This window comes from Tachyglossus aculeatus, chromosome 4, assembly GCF_015852505.1.
Source record: "Tachyglossus aculeatus isolate mTacAcu1 chromosome 4, mTacAcu1.pri, whole genome shotgun sequence".
Lineage (NCBI taxonomy): Eukaryota > Metazoa > Chordata > Mammalia > Monotremata > Tachyglossidae > Tachyglossus > Tachyglossus aculeatus.
The window spans coordinates 29,381,127-29,395,372 of record NC_052069.1 but is presented as its reverse complement, the minus strand read 5'-3'; the positions used below and the strand labels follow the sequence as shown (position 1 = coordinate 29,395,372).

The following is a 14,246-nucleotide window of genomic DNA, read 5'->3' as shown; positions in this document are numbered from 1 at the left end:
TCCCTGCCCACAATGGGCTTACAGTCTAGAGGTGGGGAGACGGCATCGAAACGAGTAAACAGGCATCAATATAAGTAAATAGAATTACTTATATTGATATAAGTAATATTAATTAATATAAGTAATTAATATAAGTAATAAGTATATATTACTTATATATATACGTAAGTGCTATGGGGCGGGGGGGAAGAGCAAAGGGAGTGAGTCAAGGTGACATGGAAAGGAGGGGAAACTGAGGAAAAGGGGGCTTTATAGTGGATAGAGCACAGGCCTGGGAGTCAGAAGTCAAATCATGCCTCCGCTACATGTCCGCTGTGTGACCTTGGGCAAGTCACTTCACTTCTCTGGGCCTCAGTTACCTCATCTGTGAACTGCGGATTAAGACTGTGAGTCCCATGTGGGACAGAGACTGTGTCCAACCTGATTACCTTGTATCTACCCCAGTGCTTAGAACAGTGCTTGACACATAGGAAGCGCTTAACAAATACCATCATCATCATCATCTCCTTCCCTAATCCTTGGCTCCTGTAGCAGAAGGAGCCAACTCTGGCTTTGGTACTTTTGAGGTAGTCTTGCCTAAAAGATGACTGCAAGCACAGGAAGCACCTCAGCGTCCCTGAATTTCTTAAGAGAGAAATTCATGAATGGAAACGTGGAACAGAAATGAACATCTGGCCTCTCGGCATTATCTCACTTCCTTTCTTTGTGCCAATAGAGAAATAATATCCATCTTACCCATACATTAACCTGTACGTTCTGACAGCAAAAAAAGAAATGACAGGTTAATGTGCCCTTCATTTGTTTTCCATAATGAATAGAAAAATCTCATTGAACAGTCAAATTGACATTAACATCGCAAATTATTCTGGCGTTTTCTCCCTGATACACTAACAGCAGTGTCACTTGATTATATCCGAGTTATAATGATCAATTAATACAGCTTTCTGCATTCACTTAAATGCTCTTTTGGATAGCAGTGTTTAGGAGGATAGCTTTTCTTTTAACAGATTGATTTGGGCAAACCACTTGCCTACCTAATGGTTCTACCTTGCTTTCTTTGCATATGATTCATTCAATTGTATTTATTTAGCACTTACTGTGTGCAAAGCACTGTATTAAGAACTTAGGAGAGTATAATATAACAACGGACACATTCCCGCCCTCAACAAGCTCACAGTCTAGAGAGAAATAGCTAATCTATACTATATGCCTGATGAAAGTGAGTAGACGGAGGGTGAGGTAGCATTTAAGAGGCAGCCAAGGAGCTGGAGTTACGGACATCTTCGCTCCTTGCCTTTGTTGGATGACTTTTGTACATTAGTATGGGGAGAATGGTGAAACTAACTTGTGCAGAAGAAGAGCATTATTGGATTTTAACCACCTTTGGGCCGTGATTGTATTTTGTGCCTTCGTTGCTCTTCCCAAGGGCTAGTATGCTGTCTCGCACTCAGTAGGTATTCAATTAATATCAGTTAATATCTTTGCTACTGAATGAGCACAAGTCCACAGATTGATGGCAGAGATGCTGATTATAACTAAGCAAATACTGTATCAGCCCAAATGGATAAACTAAATAAATATAACCAAATCAATAGGGCAGGGTGACATCTACCTGATAATTCTAAAGGAACTCAAAGGGGAAATTTCAGAATTGTTGGCCAAAGTATATCACCCATTATTGCAAATGGCCCTTGGGAAACCCCAAACAGATCTACCATCCATAAAAAAAGCTCCAGAGCTGACCCTAGAAGTTATTCAATCAGTCAACGAAATGTATTGATTGAGCACTTACCGTGTGCAGAGCACTGTATTCATTCAATCATACTGTGTGCAGAGCATTGTACTAAGCGCTTGGGAAGTACAAGTCGGCAACATATAGAGATGGTCCCTACCCAACAATGAGCTCACAGTCTAGAAGGGGGAGGCAGACAACAAAACAAAACATGTAGACAGGTGTCAAAATCATCAAAACAAATAGAATTAAAGCTATATGCACATCATTAACAAAATAAATAGAAGAGTAAATCTGAACAAGTAAAATAAATAGAGTAATACATCTGTACAAATATATACAAGTGCTATGGGGAGGGGGAGGAGGAGGAGGAGAGGAAAAAGGGGGCTCAGTCTGGGAAGGCCTCCTGGAGGAGGTGAGCTCTCAGTAGGGCTTTGAAGGGAGGAAGAGAGCTAGCTTGGTGGACATGCAGAGGGAGGGCATTCCAGGCCAGGGGGAGGACGTGGGCCAGGGGTCGATGGCGGGACAGGCGAGACCGTGGCACGGTGAGGAGGTTAGTGGCAGAGGAGCGGAGGGTGCAGGCTGGGCAGGAGTAGGAGAGAAGGGAGGTGAGGTAGGAGGGGACGAGGAGGTGATGGACAGCCTTAAAGCCGAGAGTGAGGAGATTTTGCTTGATTCGTAGGCTGACACGCAGCCGCTGGAGATTTTTCAGGAGGGGAGTAAAATGCCCAGAAAATTTACTATACTAAACACTGTACTAAATGTTTGGGAGGGTACAATATAACAGAGTTAGTAGAGACGTTCCTTGTCCACAAGCAGTTTGCCATCTGGAATGGGGTAGATTTTTAAATAAATTATGGATATATTCATAAATGATGTGGTGCTGAGGTTGGGGTGAATAATGAGTACAAATCCAAGTGCAAGGGTGAATTAGAAGTTAGAGAGGGTAGGGAAAATGAGGGTTTAGTTGGGGAAGGCCTGTTAGAGAAGTTGTGACTTCAATAAGGCTTTGAAGGTGGGGAGAGTAACTGTCTGTTGGATATGAGGAGGGAGGATGGGCCCACGTCATCCCCCGGGCCTGGAATGCCCTCCCTCTGCCCCTCCGCCAAGCTAGCTCTCTTCCTCCCTTCAAGGCCCTGCTGAGAGCTCACCTCCTCCAGGAGGCCTTCCCAGACTGAGCCCCTTCCTTCCTCTCCCCCTCGTCCCCCTCTCCATCCCCCCATCTTGCCTCCTTCCCTTCCCCACAGCACCTGTATATATGTATATATGGTTGTACATATTTATTACTCTATTTATTTATTTATTTATTTATTTTACTTGTACATTTCTATCCTATTTATTTTATTCTGTTGGTATGTTTGGTTCTGTTCTCTGTCTCCCCCTTTTAGACTGTGAGCCCACTGTTGGGTAGGGACTGTCTCTATGTGTTGCCAATTTGTACTTCCCAAGCGCTTAGTACAGTGCTCTGCACATAGTAAGCGCTCAATAAATACAATTGATTGATTGATTGATTGGTCCAGGACAGAGGCAGGACGTGGGCGAGCAGTCAGTGGCAAGATAGACGAGACCAAGGTACAGTGAGTAGGTTGGCATTAGAAGAGAGAAGTGTGCATGCTGGGTTGTAATAGGAAATCAACGAGGGGACAAGGTAATTGAGTGCTTTAGAGCCAACTGTGAAGATTTTCTGTTTGATGCAGAGGTGGATGGACACCACTGGAGGTTCTTGAGGAGTGGAGAAACATGGACTGAACATTTCTGTAGAAGAATGATCCGGGCAGCAGAGTGAAGGATGGACTGGAGTGGGAAGAGGATTCTAGACTGTGAGCCCGTTCTAGACTGTGAGCTCATTGTTGGGTAGGGACCATCCCTATATGTTGCCAACTTGTACTTCCCAAGCGCTTAGTACAGTGCTCTGCACACAGTAAGCGCTCAATAAATACGATTGAATGAATGAATGAAAGGTCAGCAAGTAGTCAAAGTGGGATAGGATAATAATAATAATAATGGCTTTTATTAAACGCTTACTATGTGCAAAGCACTGTTCTAAGCGCTTAGATCAACATGTTAGCAGTTTGGATGGAGAAGAAAGGGTGGATTTTCGCAGCATTGTAAAGGTAGGATTGTCAAGATTTGGTGACAGATAGAATATGTGATTGAAAGAGATGAGTCGTGCCTCATGCCAAAATTACAGGCTTGTCAGACAGGGAGGATGGTGGGGCTGTCTACAGTGATGGGAAAGGCAGGTGGAGGACAGGTTTGGGTAGGAAGATGTGGAGTTCTGTTTTGGGCATGTTAAGCTTGAGGTGTCGGTGGGACATTCAAGTAGAGGTGCCCTGAAGGTAGCAAGCAATGCAAGACTGCAGAGAAGGAGAGAGTCAGGGCTGGCGATGTAAATTTGGGAATCATCTGCATAGAAATGGTAGATGAATTCATTCATTCATTCAATCATGTTTATTGAGCACTTACTGTGTACAGAGCATTGTAATAAGCACTTGGGAGAGTACAGTATAACAGTAAACAGACACATTCACTGCCCACAGTGAGTTTGCAGTGTAGAGGGACCCATGGGAGCGAATGAGTTCTCCTAGGGAGTGGGGGTAGATGGAGAATAGAAGGGAATCCAGAACTGAGCCTCAAAGGACACCTACAGTTAGAGCATAAGAGGCAGAGAGGAAGACCATGAAAGGAGCTGAGAATGAATAACCAGAGAGATAGGAGGGGAACCAGAAGAGGACATTGTCAGTGGTTGATTCATTCAATCGTATTTATTGAGTGATGCCAAGGTTAGTTCATGTCTCCAGGAGAAGGGGCTAGTCAAAAGTGTTGAAGGCAGCTGAGAGGTCAAGGAGCATTAGGATGGAGTTAGAGCCTGTTTAATTTGGCAAGGAGGTCACTGGTGACCTTGAGAAGGCACTTTCCATGGAGTGAATGGGGCAGAAGCGTGAGCCTGGCAAAAGGAGCATTTAAAATTAAATTTGGGATCAATGAGCACTTGGATTAATGTGATTCCTCTAAGGGAAAATCATGCCTCACTCATCTGTGGGAGTCCATTGTATGAGTCAATTGTTATGGGGCTCGTGCAGGCGAGGCCAAACTGCGGCTGGCGAGCCTTAGGCGGCTCCTTTCCCTCACTTTGTGGCTCGTGTCCACATGCCATATTCTGCATTACTTGGTCGCTGCCGCAGACTTCAGTGTCCTGCTGCTCCAGACCTGTCCACCCCGACCCAGGCCAGGAGCTGGCACTGGCCGTCTCTTGCTTCCCTGCTATGACCGCTGCTCATCTCTAATAATAATAGTAATTAATTATGGTCCTCCTCAAGTGCTTATTATGTGCCAAGCACTATTCCAAGTGCTGAAGTAGATGCGAGTTAATCACGTTGTACAAAGTCCCTGTCCCACATGGGATTCATGCTTTTATTCCTCATTTTACAGATGAGGTATCTGAGGCCAAGAGAAGTGAAGTGACTTGCTCAAGGTCACACAGCAGACAAGCGGCCGAGGCAGAATTTGAACTCAGGTCTTACTTACTCCCATGCCAGTGTTCTATCCACTAGGGGAAGGAGCGTGGCTAAGGGGAAGCAGTGTGGCTCAGTGGAAAGAGCACAGGCTTTGGAGTCAGAGGCCGTGGGTTCAAATCCCGGCTCCGCCACTTGTCAGCTGTGTGATGTTGGGCAAGTCACTTCACTTCTCTGGGCCTCAGTTCCCTCATCTGTAAAATGGGGATGAAGACTGTGAGCCCCTCATGGGACAACCTGATTACCTTGTATCTACCCCAGCGCTTAGAACAGTGCTTTGCACATAGTAAGTGATTAACAAATACCAACATTATTATTATTATTATTATTATTATTATTAGGCCATGCTGCTTCTCTGCATTTCTCGCTCCTCACCACCAACCAACCTCATCCTCCAAGCTCACACCCACCCCTGGCTTCAGAATGCCTGCTTGCCCTTCCAGTTAGTGGATTTTTTTTCTCTTGATCTGTGGCTCTCAGCCATGTTATTATTTTGGTTTGCGGCTTTCCAGTTCATGAAGCTTGGCCAGCCCTCGGCTAGAGAGAAGCCCGTGCGTTTGATAGGTTTCATTTTTTAAAAGACGTCGGCTGAGATCCCACACAAAGGTTTTCAAAAATCGTTAGCATGGAATGGAGAGACTGCTCTGTCAGGGGTGGAAAAGAGTTTCTAAACAACTTAGCCAAGGACTAAGTGTAAACTTCTATTTTCTCTGGGTGGCGAAGTGTTGGGTTTAATTTTATTTTACATTTGACTTAGGCTTCAGAAGGCATGAGCAGCGCGATCACCAATTTCAAGGATGACCCTAGTTCTTCTAAAGCCGAGTGAAGGGACAGGCAAGCAGCAGGTGACCAGGTAACTATGGGGATAAACACATCTTCATCTGGGAGGATGAATCTGAGGACTACCATCACCCTGTTCCTGCAAGTATCCTCTGAGCTTTAGTTAGAGACTAGTTCCACAACGGCCCCCACACTTGAGAGGACAGAGGAAGACACAAGCGTCACTCCTTGGTGCCCTTCCCTGAAGTGTAACAGCGTGGAGAAGCAGCATGGCGTAGTGGATTGACCACGGGCCTGGGAGTGAGAAGGTCATAAACTCTAATCCCAGCTCCACCACCTGTCTGCTGTGTGATCTTGGGCAAGTCACTTCACTTCTCTGTGCCTCAGTTACCTCAACTGGAAAATGGGGATTGAGACTGTGAGCCCCACGTGGGGCAGGGACTGTGTCCAACCTTATTTGCTTAGTGCAGTGCGTAGCATATAATAATAATAATAATGTTGGCATTTGTTAAGCTCTTATTATGTGCCAAGCACTGTTCTAAGCGCTGGGGGGGATACAAGGTAATCAAGGTTGTCCCACGTGGGGCTCGCAGTCTTCATCCCCATTTTACAGATGAGGGAACTGAGGCACAGAGAAGTTAAGTGACTAGTAAGTGCTTAAAAATATTATTATTATTATTAAGTGTAAACCCAACCAATCAAAGAGAAGGATTTGGGAGGAAGTAGAGGGGTGGTTTGGGAAGAAGGAGAAACTTGGCCGGCTGAGGAGAGAAGGAACTGGCTGGTGGGCCTGGAAAAACAGGACATGATGAGAACTTGGGTTAGTCATAAGGACAAGGAGGGATCAGAGAGGATTGCTGGAAGTTCAAAGTCCAGTGGCTAGGAGTCTAGAGGAGCAAGGCTCGAGAAGCAGCATGGCCTTGTGGCTAGAGAATGGAACAAGGATTCAAAAGGACCAGGGTTCTAATCCCAGCTCTGCCACTTGACTGCTGTGTGATCTTGGGCAAGTCACTTCACTTCTCTGTGCCTCAGTTACCTCATCTGGAAAATGGGGATTGAGACTGTGAGCCTCATGTGGGACAGGGACTGTGTCCAACCCGATTTACTTGTATTCACCCCAGAGCTTAGTTCAATGCCTGGCACATAGTAAGTGCTTAAAAAATGCCACAGTTATCATTATTATTATTACTGTTCTTATTAAGGTTACTGGCCCTAAGAGGGAAAAGAATACAAGTCTTGGGATGCCTATAGGGAAGTATTAGATCAAGGGAAAGGCAGTTTAACCTGGATTAGTTTAGGTTGTTTCCTTATTAGAAATGTATCAAATATTCTAGAGGTCCCAGATTTTGCTGTCTGTTCATGGTAAGGCCTAGGGAAGAAGCTTCAGGTGCCAGGGAAATATGTAACCTCGGGAGAAATGAGTGGGAGTGCTTTGTCTAGCCCTGGGATGGAGGTGGTAGGCTAGACCTCATGACCTTTTTGCCTTTGGGAGGGCTATCAGCCATACAGTGGTGGCAGCTAGAAGGGCACAGGGACTTGGTGTGCAGTGAGTAGGGGACAGGGACTTGGGGACATTGATTCTTGGGGCCTTCAATATCTACATAGATGTTTGTGCAGAAACACTCTGGGCATGTTACTCCCCTCCTCAAAAATCTCCAGTGGCGGCCAGTCAACCTACGCTTCAAGCAAAAACTCCTCACTCTCGGCTTCAAGGTCCTCCATCACCTCCCCCCTCCAACCTCACCTCCCTTCTCTCCTTCTCCAGCCCAGCCGGCACCCTAGGCTCCTCTGCCACTAACCTCCTCACTGTACCTCATTCTCGCCTGTCCTGCTGTCGACGCCCAGCCCACATCCTCTCCCGGTCTATGCCCTCCCTCTGCATATCCGCCAAGCTAGCTCTCTTCCTCCCTTCAAAGCTCTACTGAGAGCTCACCTCCTCCAGGAGGCCTTCCCAGACTGAGCCCCCTCTTTCCTCTCCCTCTCCCCACCCCCCCGCCCTACCTCCTTCCCCTCCCCACAGCACCTGTATATATGTTTGTACAGTTGTATTACTCTATTGATTTTACTTGTACATATTTACTATTCTATTTATTTTGTTAATGATGTGCATATAGCTTTAATTCTGTTTGTTCTGATGACTTTGACACCTGTCTACATGTTTTGTTTTGTTGTCTGTCTCCCCCTTCTAGACTGCAAGCCCACTGTTGGGTAGGGACCATCTCTGTATGTTGCCAGCTTGTACTTCCCAAGCGCTTAGTACAGTGCTCTGCACACAGTAAGCGCTCAATAAATACGATTGAATGAATGAATGAATGAATGAGTGAATGTTTTTGCTGACCCTTCTGCTGCCTGCCTTCTATCACTCCTCAACTCCACTGACGTCCTGCCCCACCCCACCTCCCCCATTCACCCATTTGGACACACACTCGATCTCATCATCTCTAGCCACTGCACAATCTCTACCCTCATGAACTCTGAAATCTCTCTATCTGACCACAGCCTCCTCACTCTTTCTCTCCCACATACCGCCTCCCCATAAATCTGTACTCTTCCCCCACAGAGACCTCTGTTTTTTTGACCCCATCCAATTTTCTCAATTCATCATGTCCCACTTAGCCTCCAAACCCCAACTACCTTCCCTTGATAACCAAACTGAGAAGCTGCGTGGCTCAGTAGAAAAGAGCACGGGCTTTGGAGTCAGAGATGATGGGTTCAAATCCCGGCTCTGCCAACTGTCAGCTGTATGACTTTGGGCAAGTCACTTAACTTCTCTGTGTCTCAGTTACCTCATCTGTAAAATAGGGATTATGACTGTGAGCCCCTGTGGGACAACTTGATCACCTTGTAACCTCCCCAGTGCTTAGAACAGTGCTTTGCACATAGTAAGCACTTAATAAATGCCATTATTATTATTATCCCCTCAACAACATCCCTCTACTAAACTCAACTCACTTGCTTACCTATCTCTTCATTGATCTTGTACCACTGACCCATAGCCCTGGAGCACCTCCACAGTCCTCCTCCTTCACTCCTGTGAAAGAGCCGCAGAGCGCTGCTGGCAGAAATCTAGATATCAGGCCGACTTCGTCCACTTCAAGTTCATCCTTGCGTGCTTTAACTCTGCCCTCTCCTCTGCTTGGCAAAATTATTTCTCCACCCTTACCGACACCCATGCCCATCACCCTCACCAGTTGTTCCAGACATTTAACTCCCTCCTCAAACCCCTTGTCCCCCAGTCTCCCCTATCCCATGCCCCAAGTGACCTGGCCATCTACTTTAGGAAGAAAAATGACACGATTAGATATGATCTCCCTAAAATCTCTCCTGTTCCACCCCAGTCCCTCCCTGGTCCTGCCCCTTCTTCATCTCTCCCATCTTTTCCAGCAGTATCTCTAGAGGAGATCACCTGCCCTTTCTCAAAATCCACCACCTCCACCAGCACATCTGACCCCATTCCTTCTTATCTTATCAAAATGCTTGCCCCTCCCCACCCCCGTCAACCATCTTCAACTGTTCACACTCCAATGGCTTCTTCCCCACTGCTTGCAACCATGTCCATGTCTCCCCATCCTAAGAAAAACCCCTCTCTTAACCCCATGGTTCCCTTTAGTTATTGTCCCATCTCCCTCATACCAGTCTTCTCTAAAATCCTTGAGCGAGTTGTTTACACCCACGGTCCCAAATTCCTCTCCTCTAATTCTCTCCTTGACCCCTTCCAATCAGACTTTCGTCCCTTTCACTCCAAAGAAATTGTCCTCTCAAAAGTCACCATTAATCTCCTTCCTGCCAAATCCAATGGCTCCTATTCCATCCTAATCCTCCTCAACCACTCAGCTGCCTTTGACACTATTGGCAATCCCTTCTTCTGCAAACATTATCCAACCTCAGCTTCACTGACAATGTCCTCTCCTGGTTCTCCTCTTATCTCTCTGGCTACTCATTGTCAGTCTATTTTGTGGGCTCCTTCTCTGCCTCCCATCCCGTAACTGTGGGGCATCCCTCAGTTCAGCTTCAGTTATGGGTCCTCTTCTATTCTCCATCTACACCCACTCCTTTGGAGAACTCATTCGCTCCCATGGCTTTAACTACCACCTCTATTGTGGATGATTCCCAAATCTACAACTCCAGCCCACATCTCTCTCCCTCTCTCCAGTCTCACGTTTCCTCCTGCCTTCAAGACATCTCTACTTGGATGTCCACCTGTCACCTCAAGCTTAACGTCCAAAACTGAACTCGCTGTCTCCCCTGCCTTTCCCATCACTGTAGACAGCACCACCATCCTTCCTGTCTCACAAGCCCATAACCTTGGCATTATCCTTGACTCTTCTGTCATTCAACTCACATATTCAATCCATCACTAAATCCTGTTGGTTCCACCTTCACAACCTCACTAAAATCCACCCTTTCCTCTCCATCCAAACTGCTACAACATTAATACACATGTTTATCCTACCTGTCTTGATTGCTGTATCAACCTCCTTGCTAATCTCCCAGCCTCCTGTCTCTCCCCACTTCAGTCCATACTTCAATCTGCTGCTCAGGTCATTTTTTGTACAGAAACGTTCAAGACTTGTTTCCCCACAACACCAGAAAATCCATTGGTTGCCCATCCACCTCTGCATTAAACAAAAACTCCTCACTTTTGACTTTAAAACACTGTCACCTTTGCCCCCTTCTACCTCACCTCGCTACTCTCCTACTACAACCTAGCCCGCTCACTTTGCTCTCTCTAATGCAAACCTTCTCACTGTACCTCAATCTCCTTTATCTCACTGCCAACCCCTAGCCCACATCCCCCTTTTACAGATGAGGGAACTAAGGCACAGAGAAGTTAAGTGACTTGTCCAAAGTCACACAGCAGATAAGTGGCAGAGCTGGGATTAGAACCCACGACCTCTGACTCCCAAGCCCAGGCTCTTTCCACTGAGCCACGTGAAGACTGTGAGTCCTTTGCGTGACAGAGACTGTGTCCAACTCAATTTGCTTGCATCCACCCCAGCGCTTAGTACAGTGCCTGGCACTTAACAAATACCATAATTATTTTTATTATTACTAGGTGCCAAGCACTGTTCTAAGCAGTGGGGTAGATAGAAGTTAGGTTGGTCCTCCCTGTCATATGGAGCTCATAGTTTAAGTAGTGATGAGGGAACCAAGGCACAGAGAAGTTACGTGACTTGCTTAAGGTCACACAACAGACAAGGGGAGGAGCCAGGATTAGAACCCAGGTCCTCCAACTCCCAGGCCCATGCTTTTTCCACTAGGCCACACTGCTTCCCATCCATTTTATCCCAACCCCTGTCTTTCCTGACCCAAGTCAGTGTGGTGAAAACTTGGAGGGTAAGTGCTAGCTTCTAAACAAGGCTGATTTAAAACTCTGGGCCACATTTCCAAATGGGCTGAAGACCTGTTGGAAACTGAAAACTAGAGCGACTGAATGACAAAATCAGATGCAGGTGGGCCCATCTTTATTACAACAGCAAATGAAAACCCTGAAATGAAGCCAGCACCAACAGAGCTACTTGCAGCAGAAAGTAGCAGAGGTAACCTACTCTCACAGGAACAGCTTAGACTTGGAAAACAGACCTCACTGTCAGAAGAATTGCCCCCTTCAATTCATTAAAAATTACCACACTCCTTTCAAAGGAGGCTCAAACCAGTATTTCTCAATGCTTGTTTCACATTAATTTCATGCCAATTATTTCATTACTTTTTGCTGATAAATATTCAGAGCATAAGCGAACCCAACAAGTTAGATTAATTTTCTGGCAGTACAAACAAAAACTTTCAATATTTTATATCACATAATTAAATGCTGTTGTTTCTGAACCAGATCTAGGGACATGCTAATTAATTGCTTGGAGAAGGCAGCAGACATGTTCCACGAATCACATTATGAAGCAGATATTTATAAACACACACATATGGCTGGCAGATAGCATTTCCAGAATCAATCGTACCTGCAGAAATCGGGGGGTACCATGCCGTAGACATTTATCCTGTCACAGAGCTCTAAAGCAATCGTCATTGTGAACCAACCAGTGCTGAGCCAAGTGTTGGATATCTTCCTGAAAGGAGACACAATTAGGTTTAGAGGGTGGTAAATTATTCATTAAATAAATGTATTTAATAACATTTGCTTAGATCACATAGAAATTTGTGTGTATGTGTGTGTGTGTGTGTACACATGGGTTTTAATTCCGTCTCTGCCACTTATCTGCTGTGTGACCTTGGTCAAATCACTTCTCTGTGCCTCAGTTCCCTCATCTGTAAAATGGAGATCGAGACTGTGAGCCCTACGTGGGACAGGGATTGTGTCCAATGCAATTTGCTTGTATCCATCCCAGCACTTAGTACAGTGCCTGGCATATAGTAAGTGCTTAACAAATTCCATGATTATTATTATTATTATTATTTTGATAAAGCATTAGTGCAGATGCAGAAGGAATTGTGGAATAAAATTAACTTGGCTAGGTAGGTTCTTAGTGCAATTTTATTGGGCTGTGATTCAAATGTATGTATTTAGCAGGGTAGCTCCATATCTAATAATGATAATAATAATGACATTTATCAAGCACTTACTATGTGCAAAGCACCATTCTAAGCACTGGGGAGGTTACAAGGTGATCAGGTTGTCCCATGGGGGCACTCACAGTCAATCCCCAGTTTACAGATGAGGGAACTGAGGCACAGAGAAGTTAAGTGACTTGCCCAAAGTCACACAGCTGACAATTGGCAGAGCCAGGAATTGAACCCATGACCAATGACTACAAAGCCTGGGCTCTTTCCACTGAGCCACGCTGCTCCTCCGAATATAAAGAGGTGCATCACCACCTTCAAGTACTCCAATTGTTTTTAAAGCCCACTTGATGATTGGCTGTGAAGCTGGACACTAGGAGGTCTTTTGACCACCTTATAAAGTCCCTTTCTTTCATGGAGGGCTGGACTGCTGCCATGTGTGGAAGGTAGCCAAGGAACGTCCTAGGGAGCCAGGTGGGCAGCTGAGGTGAAGCCATCTTTCACTCCCTTCATATTTCTCTCAATCATCGTGTATCTCTGCCCCCAGAACTCTCTCTTCTCCCTCTGGGTCTCTGCCCCACCAGGTCCCTCCATCTCTGGCTCTCAGTGTGTGTCTGTCACACCCAAATGAAACCCTTTATTTAACGACTCCTAATTTCTCCCCAGTAATTCAGGAGCAAGACTCTTTATTTTTCTTGAAAATTTAGAAATTGGCAAAATTTCTCCAGTTAATACCTACGCTTGGTCACTAAGGATGAATTAAGTTCAATCTATTGGCCTCCCCCACTCTACAGCTGTAGCTGTTAATTTCAATTCTGCCTGGGCTACTCCCTGTATTTTTGCAGAAGTTGCGGTATGCCTCATTAGCCAGTCTCCAACACCTTATTCCCAAGGTCAGACCGTCTGTCTTTGTCTGGCCAAAGTGCCAGATGTGATGAGAATAAGTTATTGACGGAAAACCTTTTGTGCTTCCGAAATATGACTCCCTTTGCTCAGACCAAAGCTCATTTTAAGCTGTTGGTGCTATTCTTATTTTATACTGAAAGGAACCAAGGAGCTGAGAGAAATCTGGAGTCTTGGCCAAAGCCAAGGATGAAACAGTGGGCCTGGAGGAGCTGAGCCCTGGGCAACCATCTCCAGCTCCCTATTTAACAAAGCGAGGTGTTCCAACTAAGCTTTCTGATCAGGTACATCTTTTGCATTCTGTATTCTGACTAAGGGAATAAACAGTATTTATCTCCTGTGCTCTCCAACTGCCTGCCAGGGATTTTTTCTATGGGAGCAAACAAAGCCATTAACGTGGCCATTTTTATCCACACCACCAAAGAAGACAGCGGTCTCTTATAAACATGTCTGCAGCTCTGAAATGGACTTCACTGACAGAATAGCTAACTCCGTGTTGCAAATCCCTCCGGAAAATGGTCAATAGTTTGGTCAAAGTCTACTCCCCGTGGCTGCAATGCTACAAGGACCTCAAAGTTGTCTCTCTTTTGGGGTGATGAAATTAAGATTCATGATGGATTCCCTAAGAGATGACCATCCCGCTTGTCTTTCCTTGCTTGTCGGTGCCACTGCGTGGGAATGTTATTTTGTGTTACGGCTGGAGAAATGGGGAGCTGCGGAGCAAAAACTCATTTATATGTCCCAGAGGAATTGATTTGGGGAGAAGGATGTATTGGGCTTCCAGCTGAGCCCCGAGGGCC

The 14,246-nt window shown here is 45.7% G+C and overlaps 1 protein-coding gene across 1 annotated transcript in view; it reads right to left on the bottom strand.

The window, feature by feature from the left end:
* Nucleotides 1–14,246, bottom strand: part of ST6GALNAC5 (ST6 N-acetylgalactosaminide alpha-2,6-sialyltransferase 5) — a 272,328-nt gene that overhangs the window by 33,434 nt on the left and 224,648 nt on the right. Inside the window, exon 4 of the mRNA XM_038745266.1 lies at nt 11,985–12,092. Within this exon, the coding sequence (XP_038601194.1) occupies nt 11,985–12,092 (108 nt within the window). The remainder of the gene's footprint in view (nt 1–11,984; nt 12,093–14,246) is intronic.